Source organism: Chelonia mydas, chromosome 18 (assembly GCF_015237465.2).
Source record: "Chelonia mydas isolate rCheMyd1 chromosome 18, rCheMyd1.pri.v2, whole genome shotgun sequence".
Taxonomy (NCBI): Eukaryota; Metazoa; Chordata; order Testudines; family Cheloniidae; genus Chelonia; species Chelonia mydas.
The window spans coordinates 12,183,933-12,203,563 of NC_051258.2; the positions used below are offsets into that span (position 1 = coordinate 12,183,933).

The window sequence follows — 19,631 nt, forward strand, 5'->3', positions numbered from 1 at the left end:
TTTTTGCAGTCAGCTTTGGACTTAACTATCTTGAGTAACTTAGTATCTTCTGCAAACTTTTCCACCCCGCTGTTTACTGCTTTTCCCCCAATCATTTATGAATATGTTGAATAGCACTTGTCCCAGTTCAGATCCTTGGGGGACCTGGCTATTATCTCACTCCATTGTGAAAACTATTTATTCCTACTCTTTGTTTCCTAACTTTAACCAGTTACTGATCCATGAGAGGACATTCCCTCTTATTCAATGACTGCTTAGGAGCCTTTGGTGAGAGACCTTGTCAAGGCTTCATGAAAGTCCAAGTACACTAGGTCAACTGAATCACCTTGTCCGTATGTTTGTTGGCACCCTCAAAGAATTTTAATAGATTGGTGAGGCATGATTTCCCTTTACAAATGCCATGTTCACTCTTCCCCAATATACTGTGTTCATTTGTGTGTCTGATAATTCTGTTCTTTACTATAGTTTCAACCAGTTTGCCTGGTACTGAAGTTAGACTTAGTGGCCTGTAATTCCCAGGATTGCCTCTGGAGCATTTTTTAAAAAATCGGTGTTATATTAGCTATTTGCCAGTCATCCGGTACAGCGGCTGATTTAAGCGATGGGTTACATACCACAGCTAGTAGTTCTGCAATTTCATACTTGAGTTCCTTCAGAACTTGTAGGTGAATACCATTTGGTCGTGGAGACTTATTACTGTTCAATTTATCAAAATGTTCCAAAACATTTTCTATTGACACCTCAATCTGGGACAGTTTCTCAGCTCTGTCACCTAAAAAGAATGGCTCAGGTGTGGGAACCTCCCTCACATCCTCGGCAGTGAAGGCCGATGCAAAGAATTCATTTAGCTTCTCCACAATGGCCTTGTCTTTCTTGAGTGCTCCTTTAGCACCTCAATCGTCCAGTGGCCCCACTAATTTTTTGGCAGACTTCCTGCTTCTGAAGTACTTAAAAAAATTCTTTTTGTATCTTTTTGCTCTTCAAATTCTTTTTTTGGCCTAACTATACTTTTGCACTTGACTTGTCAGAGTTTAGTTCATATGGAGTAACTGTGAATTCCCCCACAGCCAGCACTGTCTACAATGATTTCTGCTGGCAGGGATTGGGAATGGAGTGATTGTGAGTACCCCCACAGCCAGTGTTCCAATCCATTTCCCCCCTGGGAGAAGCCAGGACTGGAGTAGCTGCAAACTCCCCCATGCTAATTCCTACTGGGAGAAGTTGGGACTGTAACTCCCCCACAGCCAATGGGCCTACTCATTCCTTACATAGACTTCAGCTGGGGCTGGACAGACATGAGCACCTTCACAGCCAACATTCCCTACAATGATTCCAGCTGAGAGAGACTCAGTCTGTAGTAGCTGTGATATACACAGATGCGTTCCCTTGGGATTCACACTCCCAGCCCTCCGACAGCGAGAATCCAGGAGCCACTGTTCTGGCTCTCCAAGACTTTGAAAGCTACATCAGCACATTAACAAGGGAGTGATTTCCACTCACCGGCCTGCACAGGACTCAAATTTCCAAAACACATATGGTGCCAGATGCCTAGGATTTAGAAATAAAATCTGACATCTGGGGCTTTTTAGCTAGTCTCTTTAAAAAACAGTTGTAGAAAATTCAAGGCTTGAGTTTTTATGTAGGTTTTTTAATTACTTTTAAAACCCCTCTTTTTAATTTTTTACAGCATGCCAGTAGGAGTTTGAAAAGCAGATATAAAAACTTACATTACAGCTGAGAAAACACAGCTTTTACTCTTTGGTTTGTGGTCTTGCCCAAGTCTTTCTTTGTACATATGAGGCTGAGATACCATAACAGCGTGTGCTACCATTTCAGCGCAGAAGAGGAGGGAAAGGAGGGAGAACTTTTTAAAGACTCTCTAAACCAGCAACACTCCTATGCCCTTTTCCCTTCTGAGAGCTCAACATGTGGTCTTAATCTTAACACTTACAACCTGAAAACAGTTTTCCAATTTCCGGACTGGCTCCAGGCCATTGGTGGGCCACAGTTCCCAAGGAAAACTGGAGTGGATAGATGTGACCATAAATTGACTTTCATGGCTGGGTTTACAGTTGATTCCTACTGTAAGGTATATTCACTGCACAGCCAGAGGTGGCCCACCGGCTACACACTATCAAAGGGTTTACGAGAGACTGGAGCCTGGGAAAGAAGGACTGTTACTGCTGTAGATGGAGGACTGCTCTACAAACACCTAACTGTTTCAGGGATCTTGCTATACAGAGGGCTAAAGCTCCCATTCTGCAGAGGTTGTTGACAGTCAAAGGAGGGACTGACTGATCCCAGGCTTTGATAACAAGAGGAAGGCTTTCACCTCTAGGTCACCAGTTCAAATCCAGCCCAATTCAGGAATGACTGACATCTGGTGGCTGCTGGGAGGCCAAGGACAATGAAAAGCACTGTTGCTGCCACAATGCGAACTGATTTGGGTGGGTCTCAGCTCAATTCCCAAACTCACAAGTATCCACATGGCAAAACCGCCAGCCATTATTGGCAGTAACTGGTGTCCTTGTTGGCAGTCTCAGCACAGGCACCAAGGACTGCATGGGCCATGGAGACTGCACTCCATTCTCAGCCTGAGAGATGGTCCCTCTCGTTCGGAGCTCGCATTGCTCCTGTGCTTTGGTTGTTCTGTGGAGGGTCCTTGCCCTCCCCGCTGAGAGTGCCAAAGAGGCTGCCAGTTAGTGCCAAATATGGTAGTGGCACCACCTGTTGTACTAAGACCACCAAAATCATTCACGCAGGCCACCAACCAGCTATCGGATGGTGGTAACCTTCAGTCAGTACCTGGCCTGGAGTGCAACCGGCGACTTAAATGCAAAAGAGTCCACAGCCCATTCCCATTCCCCTGAGTCATATAATCCAACTGATCTGTGTTTGACTACTTTGCACTGATTTGCACTGAGATACCACAGTGATGGGCATAGAATACATACATCGGTTAACAGACACGTAGATAGACAAGATAAAAACACACACAAAACATCTACCTCTACCCTTTTCCTCCTTCAGTCCATGGGTTAGCAGGAGGGCCAATCCCGCTCCCTATTGCTCCAACTGGATATACAATGAGCTCTCCTACAAGGGACACTAGTTGCACAGCTGAGAGCAATTAAGGAGATTGTGAAAGATGCAAAGAACATCATGGAACAAAGCCCTCTCAGTAGCCATATATGTTTAGCCTGAAGCACCCAGTCAGCACGCATTGCTCTACACAAACACCCTTGAGAGACAAGGCTGCATACAGAAACTGGCCAGATAGGATAAAGTTATGGGCTAGGGAAGCCATGTACACTAAAAAGGGCAAGAGAATTTCTGAAGGGTGGCCTAGTGAAGAGATGGAGGTGTACCTTGGCGGCAGCCAGCTCTTGGGTGAGCTCCTGGATTTTCTGCTGTTGCTGCATCAGCAGTTCCTGGACGGAGGCTAAAGTTGTCTGCAACTGAGTTACTGTGGGATGAAAAAGCAGGAGAGTTTCTGTTAAACTGAGAAATACACACACACATGTGCCCTTCCTGCTGTCTAGCTACAAGATGCCTCTATTCCTGCTATATCTAATTTATCTACAGACACCCGCTCGCTCTAATCCATATAAATTATCTGCACTATGGGTAATCTACCTGCACTGCATCTAACCTCCAGTATTTCTAGTTTATCTTTCCATTGTATAGATGTCTATAGCCCACAGTATATCCGTCCAAAACCTCTCCCTTCTAATTATCTCAGTTTATGATTTGTACATCTCTCTGAACTTATACAATGTCTGTATCATTTATCTACCTCGGGCCTCACACAGGCACATGATACTTGGGGTTTATCTCTAGTCTGGAAACAGACAGGTGCCTGGATCAATCCCAGGATGTAGTGAGAAAAGAAGGCAAGCCTCTTTTATCCACTTCCTCCACCAGCAGGTCCAGTTAGCACCCTCCCACCATCAGACCACCTGCCCTTTCACCCCATGATGGCAGTAACAAACTTGCCATGCTCTCTCTTCTGCCAACAACTGGACACACATTTAGCACCCTCTCCTGGATTTCAAGAGAAATCTTCCCAGTGGAAAACTTCGCCTGGAACAGGAACTTGTGTCTGGATGGAGGGGAACTGCCTACAGCTTTGGTGGTTTTATCTGGAGTTTCCATCCAGTAAACAAGTTGATAAAAAAAAAAAAACTTTATTGGCATGACAGGTAACAGCTAATCTCGGCCATCATTAGGGCACTGGGTAATGAACAGGTGCCCTATGGAGTCAATAACAGAGAAGGTGGCTGGGGTCAGTGGAGGCACAGTAATTACAGACTCTCTTGACCTTGCTTTGGATTCTTGGAGGCAACGGGGGGGAGAAACCACCAAAAAAAAAGCCCCTGAAAACCTCAGAGAAGCAGAAATTAAAAATGAACTTTACAGCCCTCCGAAAGGCTGTCATTTTATTCCCCTTATTAATATTCTGAGGTTGGGAGCCTTTCCGTAAAAACATAATTAATTGAGGCCGCGCCGACAGTAAACAAGCAATTTCAAATTAAACCGAAATGACGGCAGCTTCATTTGCAAATGTGAACAGATTCTCAGAGCAGATAAATGAAGTCACCACATAAAGTGGAGATGGAGGGGAGGGGGGGTCTAGGTAGGATGGAGGATGCAGGGAGAAGGGCTTTGAGGGGCAAATTGATGGAGTCATTAATCTTTACCTGTCTGTGTCACGCTGCCACTCATCTCAGAAATGTTCGCCTCAATCCTCTGAAGTTGTTTTCTGTCTTCTTTGCCTCCCATGATGAGAGGGAGTAGGTATTTCTGCACAGAGCATGGAGATGTTGTTAAGAGATGAGGATATGCAAGGGGTTCCTTCTAACCCACCCCAAGTACCTCAGAGCCAGCCAGACATCTCTACCCCCATCCCAGAAACTACCATGATCACAGATGGTGAGGAGAGGGGTCCCCTGGAAGAAGGCATTCACATAAATCACAAAACAGGATGGTAGGACTTTTGTGCTCTTTTTTCCTGAGGTGCTGAGGGAGGGTCCTTGGATGTATTTAGGAAAATTCTCAGCCTACAGCCCCTTCCCTACCCCCATCCAGAAGGATTTCAATCTCACTGCACTCACCTCTCATGTGACTCTAAATGTACCCACAAGGCAGGAGATGCAGAGCTGGGAGAAGAGGGGAGCACAGATATGAAGGGGCTGGGGGGCATAAGAGTAGAGGGAAGGGGAAATGACAGAGAGTATAGAGACTGGGAGGCAGGATAGTGGCGGTAAAGAGCAGAGATCTGGGGAAATGGCAATGAGAGAGCAGAGGAGATGGAGCAAAGGTAGAGGGGATCTGAGGTAACAAGAATGGAGGCAGAAAGCCATGAAGGCAGGGGCAAGGGAGGTGCTGATACAGAGGTGTGAGGACACTGAGGAGTGGTGGCAGCTCACTGACAGCATACCCAGTAGCAATTAAATCAAACTCAGCCTCCCCTGGTAGGAGATGGACTTGATCTAACACGTTGTAGCCATCCCTAATTACTGTGACCCCTTCTGGGGCACAGCACACTTGAACTGAGTGTGGAGTGTAACAAGAGCACATTCAGACATAGCATGATTGGGGCAAGAGGGATAAAGGAGAGAGGGGGTTAGCCAGGACACAGAAACAGCCTCAATTACAAGGGAACAGCTTGCCTAACAGCTCCCTTGTATCCTGGCTTTTGATGTACATGCTTCCAGAGAGACATATTCAAAGATACGGTTCTGAGACAGGCCTGAGGGGTGTGGGACAGCATCCTCCTCCTCTTGAACTAAGTGCTGTTGGTTATATAGAGATCTAGCTGTCTCTGCAGATAGCTATCATATGCACACACAGTCACTCTACTTTCTTCCATCCACCATTCTGAGAAGCAAGCTGCTTCTGATGACTCCCATAGAAAACAAAGTGCAATGAACCGAAGGTTCTGTTCTGAACCTCCTGGAACACTCATACCAATGGCTTGGCAAGGAGTCTTTATTTTTGAGATAAGGACCACTAGCACAAGCACAAAAATCACATCTCTGCCAAAGGAATTTATGCACCAGTTGCACTTGGGGAGCTGACCCAAGGCATCTTCGGCTCCCATAAGGGAACTGGGGCCTCTGCTGGATAACCAAGGTGTATTGTATGGTCTGGATCAGGGGTTGGCAAACTTCGGCCCACAGCCCTGCGGATTACCCTGATGGGCCGCGTGCCGAAGGTTGCCGACCCCTGGTCTGGATGGAGAGGTGAAGAGGGGATCTGCACACAAAGAGAATGACAGTGGGATGCAGTCTATTGTCACCATCACTGAGACTGTGTAAGAAAATTTAAATAAAAAAATTGATATTTTTGTGGTAGTTGTCATTCTACAACAGCAATAAGGCCCTCCAGGCCAGCCTGTTATGAATCCAGTAAAGACCAGTAGCTCCTTCCTCAGCATCACTCTGGGCATTTATCAACCCCCCACACCAGCCTTTACAGTACTGAATGGACCAGGAAGGTCAGCATCATTGCTCAACATAGAGAGTCAGGAGCAAGGGGATAATCTGAACAGCCATCTAAGGAGCTACCTTGTGCAATCCTGGGACATACTCCCCATACTGACCTTCCCCAGGCCAAGGTAATTAATAAAAGGGAAAAATAAAAAGGATCAAGGGTGTTTAAAAAAACATTTAGCTTTAAACATGGGCTTTGCTAAGCACATCAATTTGCCCAATTTAAAAAAACAACAACTCTTTAATAAACCAATTGTTACTTTCCATCTCATTCCAACCTTCCAAACACACATACTTGCAAGTGAAACGTAATGTACCAGAGTGAGTGGCTGCTGCACTCCACTGGGGCTGAAGTCACTTGGCCTTTGCCTCATGCCTTGCTATACAACCAATGCTTTGGGTTCTCTCCCAACAGCCTCTATCATGTTACTCCATACAGAACTGGGGAACAGTTCTTTCGTGACAGAGAGTGAGAATATGTTCAGCCAGAAAAATGCAGGGTGGGTGTGTATGTCTACACACTTGCTGTACACATCCACTGGGAAGCTGATAGAGCTAGAGTTAAAAACCTTCCCTTCAACCTCCTGACCAGCCAAAAGAGATGTGTCTCCAGTTCATGGAGGCAATGTGATCTAGTGGTTAAAGCAATGGACTGGACTCGGGACACCTGGGTTCTATTCCTTGTTCAGCCCCTGGCCTGCTGGGTGACCTTGGGCAAGTCACTTCATCTCCCTATGCCAGTTTCCCCATTTGAAAAAAATGGGAATAATGATACTGACCTCATTTATAAAGCACTTTGAGATCTGCTGATGCAAAGCAGTAGATAAGCGCTAGGTATGATTATTATTAGTGTAAGGGTATGTCTTCACTACCCGCCGGATCGGCAGGCCGCGATCAATCCCCAAGCGCTCTCCCGTCGACTCCTGTACTCCAGCGCCATGAGAGGCGCAGGAGGAGTCAACGGGGGAGCGGCAGCAGTCGACTCACCGCAGTGAAGACACCACGGTAAATTGATCTAAGTACGTCAACTTCAGCCACATTATTCACGTAGCTGAAGTTGTGTAACTTAGATCGATCCCCCACCTTAGTGTAGACCAGGGCTAAGAGACCTGCTCACCACTTACTGCATTTCCACGTCAGACTGTCCATACAGCTCCGCACATACACCCAAAGGAGAACTGATAAGAGCAGCAGCTCCAAGGATTTCATCGCAACCAAGAGCCAGCATGGAACATGGGCAGCATTACCATGGTTGTTCCGGAGCACCAAGGCACCTTAGGGGAGTAGGGAGAACATCGCTTACCTTGTAGAGCTGGTGGAAGCCAAAGGCAATCCCTGCCATAATGATCGCCAAAGCACCATAGTCTCGCCATCTGGAGCCTGGAGGACCTAATGGCCAAAAGCAAGAGAGAAGCATGGTCAGAACTTGCACACAGCAAGGCCTTCGGGGATTTGTGTGCATCTCACCCAAACACTTAATTCAGGCAAAGATGGGCAGGATGGTGTCAACTCTTGTTTCCTAAAGCTTAACAGGGACTTCAGGGTAACTCCAGAGAGAGGGAGGAAGGGATCAAAATCACACCGGCAATTAAGAGTCACCTCAGCGATCTGCTCTTTTCTTGGAGAGGACCCTCAAATCTCTGCTGCATTGACCCTGGAAAGTGTTTGCGCTTAGTCTAGCCCACAAGAGCAAGTTCTGACTGCTTTGATAGATCACTGTTTCGGACACTGTGGAAGGAGAAGAAATCTCAGGAAGTGGAGGGGGGATAGAGAAAGGAGCAATGTTCCCTGGAAGTGGAGGGAAACTCCTGGATTGGTGAAGGACGACTAAGTGGGTTTACAAGAAGAAGGAATAGCTAAAAGTGTTCTGTGTCAGTCTTTGTGGATGGCTTCCCTAGAATACAGGCATGAATGGGGATTCCATGGCTTTCTTGGCTGAATTAAGACCAGGGGCCAAGGCATGCCAGCGGTAGCAGAGCTGGAATATGCACTAAGACAACTAAAGAAGGTGGGAAGAGGAGCGTGGGATACTTAACACACAGTTTTGCACAAAAGCATAAAGAGTCAACAAAGCAAAGCGAAGATTCAGTCTGCTCCTCTCCTGCAAGCAGAATCAGAAGACACCTGTAGTTTTCCACCAGCTTCACCCTTTCACCTCCCCTTGCAGCTCCCATAACACTCTTGCTAAGAATCTTGTATTGCCTCTGGTTTTCATCAATAATAAAGAGGATGTAGAGTGATCTTTCCTAAAGTTCGGTTGCAGGATGTGGGCAGACACCAAAGAGGTGAAGGTTGGCAGGCAGCCTCTAACCAGACAGATCCAAATTTGCACGTAACCTGCTAGTGTTTAGGAAACGTAGTCTCCCCTCCAAACTGTCAACTGGACTTCCAGAAGAGAGAGAGGCTTGATGGGTGGAGATAACTGGAAACCTGCCTCTCTTCTATCTTGCTTGCTCAGTGCTAGGGCCCTACCAAATTCATGGTCCATTTTGGTCAATTTCACGGCCATAGGATTTTAAAAATCACAAATTTCATGATCTCAGCTATTTATATCTGAAATTTCACGGTGTTGTAATTGTAGGGGTCCTAACCCAAAAAGGAGTTGGGGGGGGTCACAAGGTTATTATAGGGGGGTTGCAGTACTGCTACCCTTATTTCTGCACTGCTGGTGGTGGCGGCGCTGCCTTCAGAGCTGGGCAGCTGGAGAGTGGTGGTTGCTGCCCGGGAGCCCAGCGCTAAAGGCAGAGCCGCCGCCGGCAGCAGCGCAGAAGTAAGGATGGCCTGGTCTGGGATTGCCACCCTTACTTCTGCGCTGCTGCCTGCGGAGCTGGGCCCTCAGTCAGCAGCCGCCACTCTCCAGCCGCCCAGCTCTGAAGGCAGCAGCGCAGAAGTAAGGATGGCATGGTCTGGTATTGCTACCCTTATTTCTGCACTGCTGCTGACGGGGCGTTGCCTTCAGAGCTGGGCGCCGGCCAACAGCCTCCACTCTCCAGCTGCCCAGCTCTGAAGGCAGTACAGAAGGAAGGGTGGCAATACTGCAACACCCCTAAAATAACCTTGTGACCCCCCTGCAACTCCCTTTTGGGTCAGGACCCCCAGTTTGAGGGTCTCCCCCGTGAAATATGTATTGTATAGGGTAAAAGCACACAAAGGACCAAATTTCACAGGGGGGAGACCAGATTGCACAGTCTCTGACGCATTTTTCATGGTCGTGAATTTGGTACGGCCCTACTCACTGCCCATGGAGATTTCCTGCTGCCTACCCCTTCTTGTAGGTGTCTCATTGCAGGAATTCTTCCGAAACCCCAGCCCCCCAGGCACTATAGATAGAAAATGTACCCATTAAGGAGGCATAATGCGAACCTGCTACCTTTGAGGACATGGTTCCCAGTATACCCACCAAGTGGAAATCTGAGTGAATCAGAACAAAGCCTGTGCCACTTGACTGGTAGAATGGATGAACAACAGTAGTCTGGAGAGCTAAATGAGTGGGGAACTCTAGAACTCTGCTCAAGATGCAACACCCAGTTCTTAATAACACAATTTTTCTAATCTCATTTCTCAGCCCAAATCTCATCTCATCACAGCTAAGCCTGGAGTCAAACAAAAGGAAATCTAGTGTCACACTTGGGGGTCAGTGGCTCAGTTGGGATTAGAACCCTGGATCTGCTTGGATTTCCAGTTCTCTGTGCTGAACCCCAGACTAAAAACATCATTCCATGACAAAGTAACTCTATCGATGGTGAACTCCCAACCATAAAGGATTAATTAATCCCAGAGGTGCTATGGGTCCCAAATGTGCCATGTGCATGGACTCTCTAGTTGTCCCCACCTACCCCCCAGCTGCTCTGACCTCCGGTGGAATTAAGAGACACCTGTAGGTCCCTGTCAGCTTTGCCCTTTCACCTCTCTCATCTCTCCCTCTGTTCCTATAATGCTCGTGCTAAGAACATTTTATTGCCCCCTGGTTTTCATTATTAATGAAAAGGGACCAGAATGATCTTTCCTAAAGTTCAGAGAGTCTATAAAGACAAGAAGCTGAAATGCCATTTTACTCGTTTTAGAGATGTGTGAAACAATTCTGTCTTGTGGCAAAAAAAAGAGAGAGAGAGAGAGAGAGAGAAAGAAAGAAACTAAACTGGAAAGGGACACAGGGAGGACTCTGCATCAACCATGTGATATTACAAAGAGGGGAAGGCCACACGGAATCAGAATTGTGCTTAAGATCCCCTCTCAGACTCTCTCTCTACCAACTGTTATCTAAGCCCAGGATTGAGACTTGGAACTCCTGAGCTCTCCTACACTGACTTCCTTCTATGTTCTTGGGCACTTGCCAACTGCCTTGACTTAACCTCTGTGCCTCAGTTTCCCCATCTGTAAAATGGGAATAGTAAGACTTATGCTGTGAGGGTCAATGAGTTAATGTGAAGGAGGTGAAAAGAACTAAGTCCTTCAAACCCTACTATTCAGTCAGAAACTGAGCAGTACTTCCCTCATTCGTCACTGGAGATACTAGACTTCCATCTGTCCCTCACCACTCAAGGTTTCCATATGCCCATATTGCACTATACCGAGACACACAGTTGTGCTGCTCTAGCTTCTATTCTGAACTAATCATGGGGAAGGAAGAAAAATAACATTTGCCACTTCCATTAAGTGTTCTATCAGAGGGTCTCAGTCCTTCACCAATGTTAAGGAATCTTCACAAGCCCCTGTGAGACATGGAAAGGATGTTGCACCCTTTTACAGATGGGGAAACTGAGGCTCGGAAAGTTTAAGTGATCTTTTATGGTAGCTCATTTGCTACAGGCAGCTTCATCTATTGGACGGTGATAGCTTGATAAATATTTGCCCAAGGTCACACAGGAACTGTGTATAAAATCTGCATGAATGGAGTCATGGAGAGAGAAGCAGACAATGCCTGGGTGATAAGCAAACAGCTTTGCACACCTATTTCAGAAACTCCCCTGAGTTTGCTTGTAATTAAGGGGGCTAGAAAGGTAAAAAATATCTAAACCCAATTAATCATTTAAATATTTAAAGTCAGATTTTTGTCCTCACTCCCGGATTAGTGTATTTCATAACACCAGGAGCAGACAGCCTTTTTTTTTTTTTTAACTGGGGGTTCATTTCAGAGCATGTTTAAACTAGTCAGATTGAGTGATGCTTCCAGCAACTAATCGCATGTCAAATAAAAGATATTTTATGTAATAAATTACCGCTACAAGTAATTCAAATGTCATTTATCAGTTTTATTATCAGTCAGGCAAAGTCTTGTTTCTCTATATTAATCAAAATCAAGCTTTTTTTTTTTTTTTAAGCAGTTTTGACACCTCTTGGCAAAAGTACAGGAAAGGAGAGATGGAATTACCCCCACGGAGAAGGGGTGAAATGGTATAGGAGGCACCAAGCTCAAAGACAATGACTGGAAACTTGAGGAATTTAATTCCCTCTGCCCCCCAAAAGTTACTGTTGCTGCTCTAAAGCCAAACCAGGGATAGCTTCTACCTCTAGCAAGATCTATGCTATTTTTAAAAACTTACAAGGCTTTTTTTTTTTTTTTAAGTACTTATATGGCTAATAGCTATTGCCAATGAAAGATCAGAATTTACTCTACTGCCTCCACTCCCAGCACAATCTGTGCAGCAGGAGGTATTTAAATCATATAATTTGTTTCCTGCATCATCTCCTTCAGAACAGACGGCATTACCAAGAGCACAGGAGCCCAAGTACAATGGAATCTGGTGAGGCTCACAGGATTTAAGTTCAGCTCTCTGACTGGCCTGTTTTGTCTCTTGAGTACTTTTGAGCACTACCTACAGAGGCGCTCAGACACTATGGTGGTGAGGGTCATACAAGAACACAGAGTAGATAGAGAATAGAAATGGGTTATTTCCTATACAGTGCAGCACCTGATGAATCTACCAAAGATTAAGCGGCTTGGTAAACTATCATGGAAACAACTGACCTGGGACAGATTTGGGCCCTTGAAGAAATATCCATCAAGCTATCACTGTCCAACAGATAAAGCTGCCTGTAGCAAATGAGCTACCTTAAAAGATCATCGGGCCAAGTCTGCAGGGACACTCTGTCCTGCAGCAGAGTGTAATCCGCCAGCCATAAGGCAATTCATAGATTATTACTTGTGCATTTCCAACAGTGTGAAAAGCGCTGTATAGGCAGATATGGAGAAAGGCCTATATCTAACTAGACAACATCCAGCAAGGGAGGGGCAAGAGGAATGGCAAAAGCAATGCAACCAAAGGGTGAGGTTAGGCATGCTTCTTTTTAATTTCACTATTATTCTTTTTATAACCATACTCTGAGGCTCAGTGCAAATACAAGGGTCTTCAAAGAAGCAATGGGGGGGAAGGACAGAGGGGTAGGACACTGCCTAAGATGGCCCCATTTGTGCTATTCCATGTGCTTTAGGATTGCTAGAGAACGTAGTGTTTGGTTCACACGTAGAAGACCCCGCACAGTTGCCAACCCCACACAATCAAAAAGCAAAAGTCGGGTCTCAAAAAAAAAATAAAAAAAAAAAAAATCACAAGACTGGCTTAAAACTATGAGATTTAAAAAAAAAAAAAAACCAACAACTTTTGAGTTCTTCTCATTTGCCTTCTAATTTTTGAGCCTTTAGGGGCCATGTTTTCAAGCTTGTCTCTGCAATCAAGAAAACTACAAACATACATTTTTTTAAAAAGCAGAGATTCTCACCTATTCGTAGAACTCCAAGAGCCAGGGATCTAGAGGAATACCATATCGCTCAAAGCTTGTGATAAAGTTGTGAGGGCTGGCAACACTGGCCTTGTTTTCCAGTTTACCCTATGTGCCTCCTCACTGCTTTGGTAATTTTAATGGGAATCTATGACATAAACAGAGCACACACCCTGCCTGTACTGGATCCTGGAATGAGCTAGTTAAAACTGCACTTGGACACAGCTATCACTAATATGGAGCTAAGTACAGTTTCCCTGACCAAGATAGAGAGGGTCTGGTTTGGGGGTTATTTTTTGTGACCATGATAGCTAGAGATTAGATCGAGACACAAAATTCATATTTCAATCCCCCTTCCCAAATGTCTGGAGGCACTGAAATTTGGATTCTTGTGCAGCCCATTACAGACAGCAAAGCTCTCATTCCAAACCTTCCTCTCGCCACACAAAAGTTCAAGATATGTCAGAATGAGGGAGGTCATTTTGGACCATCTCTAGTGATAGCCACATTGTGCCATAAACTAACCACTCCCGCCCAGTGCAAGTCAGCACATGGGTTGTGGAACCATGCTTGAATTCCGCTACTGTGTTTAAACAATGTTGTACCTAGCATGAGGCCCAAATAAAGAGCCAAGTTCCGTGCAAACAATAGAAACACTTTATGCCTCATTCGGCAATAACACTACCACTTAGCACTTACATGGCGCATTTCATCCTAAGATCTGAAACCACTTTACAAAGGAGGGTAAGTAACATTAACCCCGTTTCACAGAAAGGGTTCCTGAAGCACAGAGGTTAAGTGACTTGCCCAAGGTTACACACCTAAACCAGTGACAGAGCTAGGCATAGCAGACAAGTCACCTGACTCCCAGTTATGGGCCCTATCTGCTGGACCACAGAAAGGACATGGGTAGATGGGTGCATTACCTGCAACACCAGAGAGCATCAACATCATCGCAATAACACTGTTTCAGGAGCTACTGACTGGTAGGAACAATAACAAGCTCAGTCCTTGGTACTTGGCAGGTAAGTGAAGGAAGAAATGCTTTTCAAACTGCCAGTCACACATATGAGCTGAATAGTTCCTCTTGATGGATTTTTAATGGTGTGCACATTTTGGTTTTTATTGTATGGAGCTTAGGTACATTTGCATTTTAAAACAAACCTAGCAAAAAGTATACGTAAATCTTAAGTCTAGACAGATTCCACTGGGAATTTTAAAACGGGGTGTGTGTGTGTGTATTTTAATATAACAGCCATATATACATAGTATACCCAAAAATTTTGCAGTCCTTCTTTAAGAATGTAGGTGTGATTGGATAACACTAGGTGTTTTTGAAGATAAATAAGCACCATTATTATTTATAATTATTTGTAATGCCATAGCACCCAGAGCCTCAATCACAGGTGGGGACCTGTTTTAGATTTTGCATACACACTAGGAAGACATAGTCCATGCCCTGAAGAACTTACATTCTAGTTTGCTGAAATTCTTTATTCACCTGTCTTAAGCAACTACTCAAGGGATCAATTATAAAAATCAGTCATTTATGGGAGGTAAGTCTTCCAATTAATATGGAGCAGAATTATACTCAGTACCTTTGTGGATAGTTTGTGATGGATTCCTAAAAGCAGGAGTTTGCCTAGTAAAGGTGAACTCTTGTACAGGTTCCATTGTAAAATAAATAACTTTTGACTTTTATAGCACCTTCTATCCAAGGACCTCATTCTACTATTCAAATATTAAATAATTAAATCTCATAAATCTCCTATGAGGTAGGGAAGTACTAGCCCCCAATTTTTTTTTGGGGGGGGGGAATGAGGCCTACAAAGGTTAAGGGATTTGTCCAGAGCTATACAGTGAGTCAGTGGCAGAGTTGGAAACAGAAACCAGATCTCTCTATACCATGATTCCTAAGCATAAGCGACAACAGACTATCATTTACCACATTAGTCTGTGGACTAATATAGCTTGTACCTCAGCTGCCTTGTGTGACACCTTGTGATTGTGTCTGCTGTGTATTTATTTCACTTGCATCAACAATTAAAAAGTGTATTTAAAGTAAGATCAGGGGTCTGATTCTGACAACAAGTGGGCTATTTGCTAGAAACAACCACCACAGATTCCACTGTTTCCTGGGATTCAGCATTGCAAGCTAGTATCATTAAAGGAGCACAGAGGTAAGGAAGCAGACAGGGAATAGGATAGCAAATCATTGCATAAAATGATAGGACCAGGTGCTTTCAAGAGGCTACTTACTGTACGGCAAGAGGTGAAGGGGCTGCGTTGGCACCAGCTGTGTGGAAGGACCCAGAGACTGTGGCTCATCTGTGGTAGTGCCCGACTGCTGGAAAGCCAGGTCAATTTCTTCATCCGTCAGTCCTGGGGGAGAAGAGGAAACGAGATCAGTTTAGCATCTTTACTCACTTGATGCGCCTGTAATTAAATCTGCAAGCCTGGCAGAACCCTTTCAAGCTGCAGAAGGATTCTGGTAGTGATTTGAGCAGCATCGCCTCCCCGATTTTGGATTCACTAAAATCACTCCCTCTCTTCTCTCAGTTGCAATTTAACCTCAAGCGACAGAATATTAGCCTCAACGCTGCTTCCAAATGTGGCTCATTCAATTTCCTTAATTTATCCTTGAGTTTATTGCTGCTTTGGAAGTAGTTTTCTATTGCAATTCTCCATTCTTCCCCCGAAAAAAGATACCATCAACTGCAAATGTGGCTCATTTTAATCTGTAATGGTGTAAAAAAAAAAAAAAAAGAGGGGAAAAAACCAACAATAATGCATGAAAACAGACAGGGAAACAAAAAACTAATTATTGGGTTAGACGACTAATTAGTCTAGATCGTTTCCAAAGACGGGAATAATTTGCTTTATTTTATGACAAATGCAGAAATAAAAAGAAAAAATCAGGACTGACTGTGATTAGTATGAATGGGACACAGAATGCAAGGAGGAAATAAAACTAACAAAACAGATCAAAACAAGGCCAAGCTCAAACTTTCAGACTAGCACTGTCCAAGCCTACTATTGCCTGATTATATTGCCCGAGGCCAGCCTGGTTTTTATTTCACACATCACTGTAGCCAAGCTGCACACATGGTACATTGTGGTGCAGTCTTTCCTGTCACTGGAAAATGTGAAGGTGCCCATCTGTAAGTGGCCACAACATATGGAGAGAATTTGCCCTACGAGGGGAAAGAGAACAGCAGCTGAAAGATTCATGATGACCAGCATCTGTGAAGGAAGCAAGCACAGCTGGATGGCTTTTTCAACAGGAGAAAATGTGCTCTAGCAAAAGAATGTGGTGCTAGGGTGGAGACTGTGATGTGGGGCCTGGGAGTGTGTGCACTGTCTGTGGAATGCCATACACTGCACACAGAATCAGGAAAAAGGCCAGGTTCCTGCCCTGAGGAGCTTACAATCTAGCTCAGGCACCCCCACCACCACATGGGACACCAGTGCTTATGCAAGAAAGTGTTGAAATACTGGGAGTGAGATGATCAGAGTATCCGGGCTTGCAAAAGAAACAAATTTCAAGGGGGCTGGGATCTGGAGGAGAAGAGAGAGGCAACTTGGCTCTCAGAAAGCAGTTCCAAGCAGACAGGACAGCAAGAAAGATGGCATGAAGCTGAGAGTGGGGGGAGAAATCAGAGGGAGCACTTTCTCTCAAGCATGAGATTTGCAGAGTACTGCCACATGGTTATTCTTGGTACTATTGGCAGATAGAATGCTTGGAACTTTCCCCCTAGAGCACTTAACATCCTTGTGAGGAGTAATATAGGACATATCCAGGATTCTGAGAGCATTACTCCTGCTTGGAGAAGTTAACCTAGGATGTGAAATCTGACCGCATGTTCTGCATCCACATAGAACAGACTAATCCATAACACAAACAACACTGCAAGAAGTAGGTGTTTGAGGCGATCTCTGGACAGCTACTTATTAATGCATAGCACTGACAACGCTTCTGATCTTCAGAGGGTTTTATATTTATTAGCTGATCTTCATAACACTCCTGTTAGTTACGTTACTTATTATCATCCCAATTTTACAATGGGAAAACCGATGCACAGAAAGGTTAAGTGACTTGTCCAAGGTCACAGAGAGTTGTCAGTGTCAGAAACAGGATTATAAATCTGAAGTTCCTGGCTCCCAGTCTTGTGCTTAGGCAACACATACACTCTCTCTCTCTCTCTCTCTCTCTACCTGTGTTGGATGCATGCCTCATCAGGGCAGAGACTCAGAAAGAGACATGAAAAACAAAGAGAGATGGTCTGCATCAACTCAGGCTTCTATTTTAAAGTCCCAGTAGCAATATTTATGGTATCTAAACCATGTTAGAAAGCAAAGTCCTAATAAGAAAGGAACTGCTTTAACCAGTTCATAATTATCCAATAGAAGAGAGAGCATAAGCAGATGCCAGCATTGTAGATCACCAGCAACTGTGGAATTTTATAAAGCTGGAGCCAGACACACAAGCCAATATTAGCTGCTGGCTGCAAATGTGGCTCTCTCTAAAAAGGGGCATTTTGTTCTATTTCCGTGCAAAGGTAGCAGATGTGATAACATTTAACATTGAAGAACATACAATTAGTTATGGAGGATACTTTGTCCTTGAGATCTTTGGGCTATGAAAAGAACAGGAAATAATGCTCATTGTTTCCCGCCCCCTCAATTCTCAGCCTGTTTGGGAAAAAAAAAAGTTTTACAGATAAAATTTCTTGCATTATTCTGGTCATGCCCACTAATGACACGACAGTGTCACTATTTCCATTACAAAATCCTGTTTTAACAGGGAAGGAAAAACTCATGTGAATGGTAATGAGATATGGAGCCTTTCATATCTAGGTTGCTGGTTTGAATCCAGCACAAGTTAGGAGTGAGTGAAAATTGCTACCATCCAATGGCTATTCTGTGGCCTCCATGAAGTAGCCTCATTCACATTACTAGTCGACAACAAATCTCTGCATCTCAGAAAACACTACCAAATTGGTCCCCCTGTTAATAAGCAGAGGACAAGATTGTAACAAGCAGAGACTGAACACTGTCAATCTGGCACTTTTCACAAACGCTAACAAAAATGTACAATATATTTGAAAAAGTCTTTTCTCAGGAGTATATAATTTAGCCATCAAAGTTCACTTTGGACTGAAATTTGCCTCACATACCCCAGTAGCAATTTTTCCAAACTCAGGTATGTCTAACTTTGTTTTCCATGCTCGGGAATGCAAAAAATTATATCATTAATATAGGGACATGGGAATTTCTGTACCAGATCAGACCACTGGACCATCTAGCCCCCGTGTCCTGTCTTGACTTACCATTATGGCTGGTCTGCTCTTTATTAAACAAATTCAAGTAACTTGACCTCACTCCACCTATGTCCCTTCTGGCTTGCCTAAGCCAAAATGAAGCCAAGGGTCTTGGTACTACCCAGAGACAATACTTCAGTAGAGCCCATCAGCTACTTAGAGAAGAGAAAGTGCTGGTGTAAGTGACACCAGGTCACTATATTCACCCATGTATCATGGCAGAAGAATATTGCCACTACTTGGCTGTTCTTGGGTTGGTGCTGGTTCATGGACAACAAACCTCATCAGCTTCCACCATTCGCCTCCCACCACAACTTCCACTAAGAATTTATAGTCCATCATAGCAGCATCTAAAAAGCATTCACAGTCTTGTTCATTTCTCTTATCTAGTATGAATTTAGCAACCCAAATATAACACAGTCTCTCTTGGGCGCACAACAGTGCCACAAAACCTAAAGCCTTGTGCTTAATAAGATTGTCTTTGGGGACAACTGTGTCAATAGAATCATATCAGTATAATAGAAGATTCCCCCCTCCCAACCCTCGCCTCCCCCCAGTTTGAACGGCAAACATTTTAGATCTTCTGGAGTTGCAGCAAGATCAAGACCATGCAGAATCCAAAAGGTTAAAAGGAACAATAAAGGAAACTGCCAATTGTAAGTGAATTATATTTGGCTTTGAAAGCTGAGCCACGGCTATATTATAAAAGGCATCTCTTTGCGTTGTTTACCATCACCCTGACTAATGCAGGCCTTTTTTTTTGTTTTAAATAATCTCATGCAAATTAGACACACACTTCCTTCCAGTTGATTGCTATCTGCAAGGAATAATCTAACCACAGAGGGTACTGAGAAAGGACTGAACTGAGAAGGATGTAAGGAAACTGTCTTCACAGCCCTACAGAATGCAAACCTCCCCCACCTCCCATCTCTGGTCCATCTATCTCATACCTCCTTAGAGCCACAGCTTTTGTAAGAATTAGTCATAATTTTCATAAAGTCATAAAATTTTCTTTTTAGGTCTGAGGGTGTTGATTTGCATTATCTGACACTCAACAGTGCTTTGCATTCAGATGTTCTTGTTGCCTTTCTCTCAG

At 44.4% G+C, this 19,631-nt stretch overlaps 1 protein-coding gene across 4 annotated transcripts in view; it reads right to left on the reverse strand.

The window, feature by feature from the left end:
• PEX14 (peroxisomal biogenesis factor 14) overlaps positions 1-19,631 on the reverse strand; it is a 196,956-nt gene that overhangs the window by 100,588 nt on the left and 76,737 nt on the right. For all 4 annotated transcript variants that reach the window (XM_043531590.1, XM_043531589.1, XM_027826787.3 and 1 more), the window contains 4 exons: positions 15,474-15,596; positions 7,798-7,883; positions 4,701-4,803; positions 3,369-3,466 (listed from right to left, as the gene is read on the reverse strand). In XM_043531590.1, coding sequence (XP_043387525.1) covers positions 3,369-3,466; positions 4,701-4,803; positions 7,798-7,883; positions 15,474-15,596 — 410 coding nt within the window. The remainder of the gene's footprint in view (positions 1-3,368; positions 3,467-4,700; positions 4,804-7,797; positions 7,884-15,473; positions 15,597-19,631) is intronic.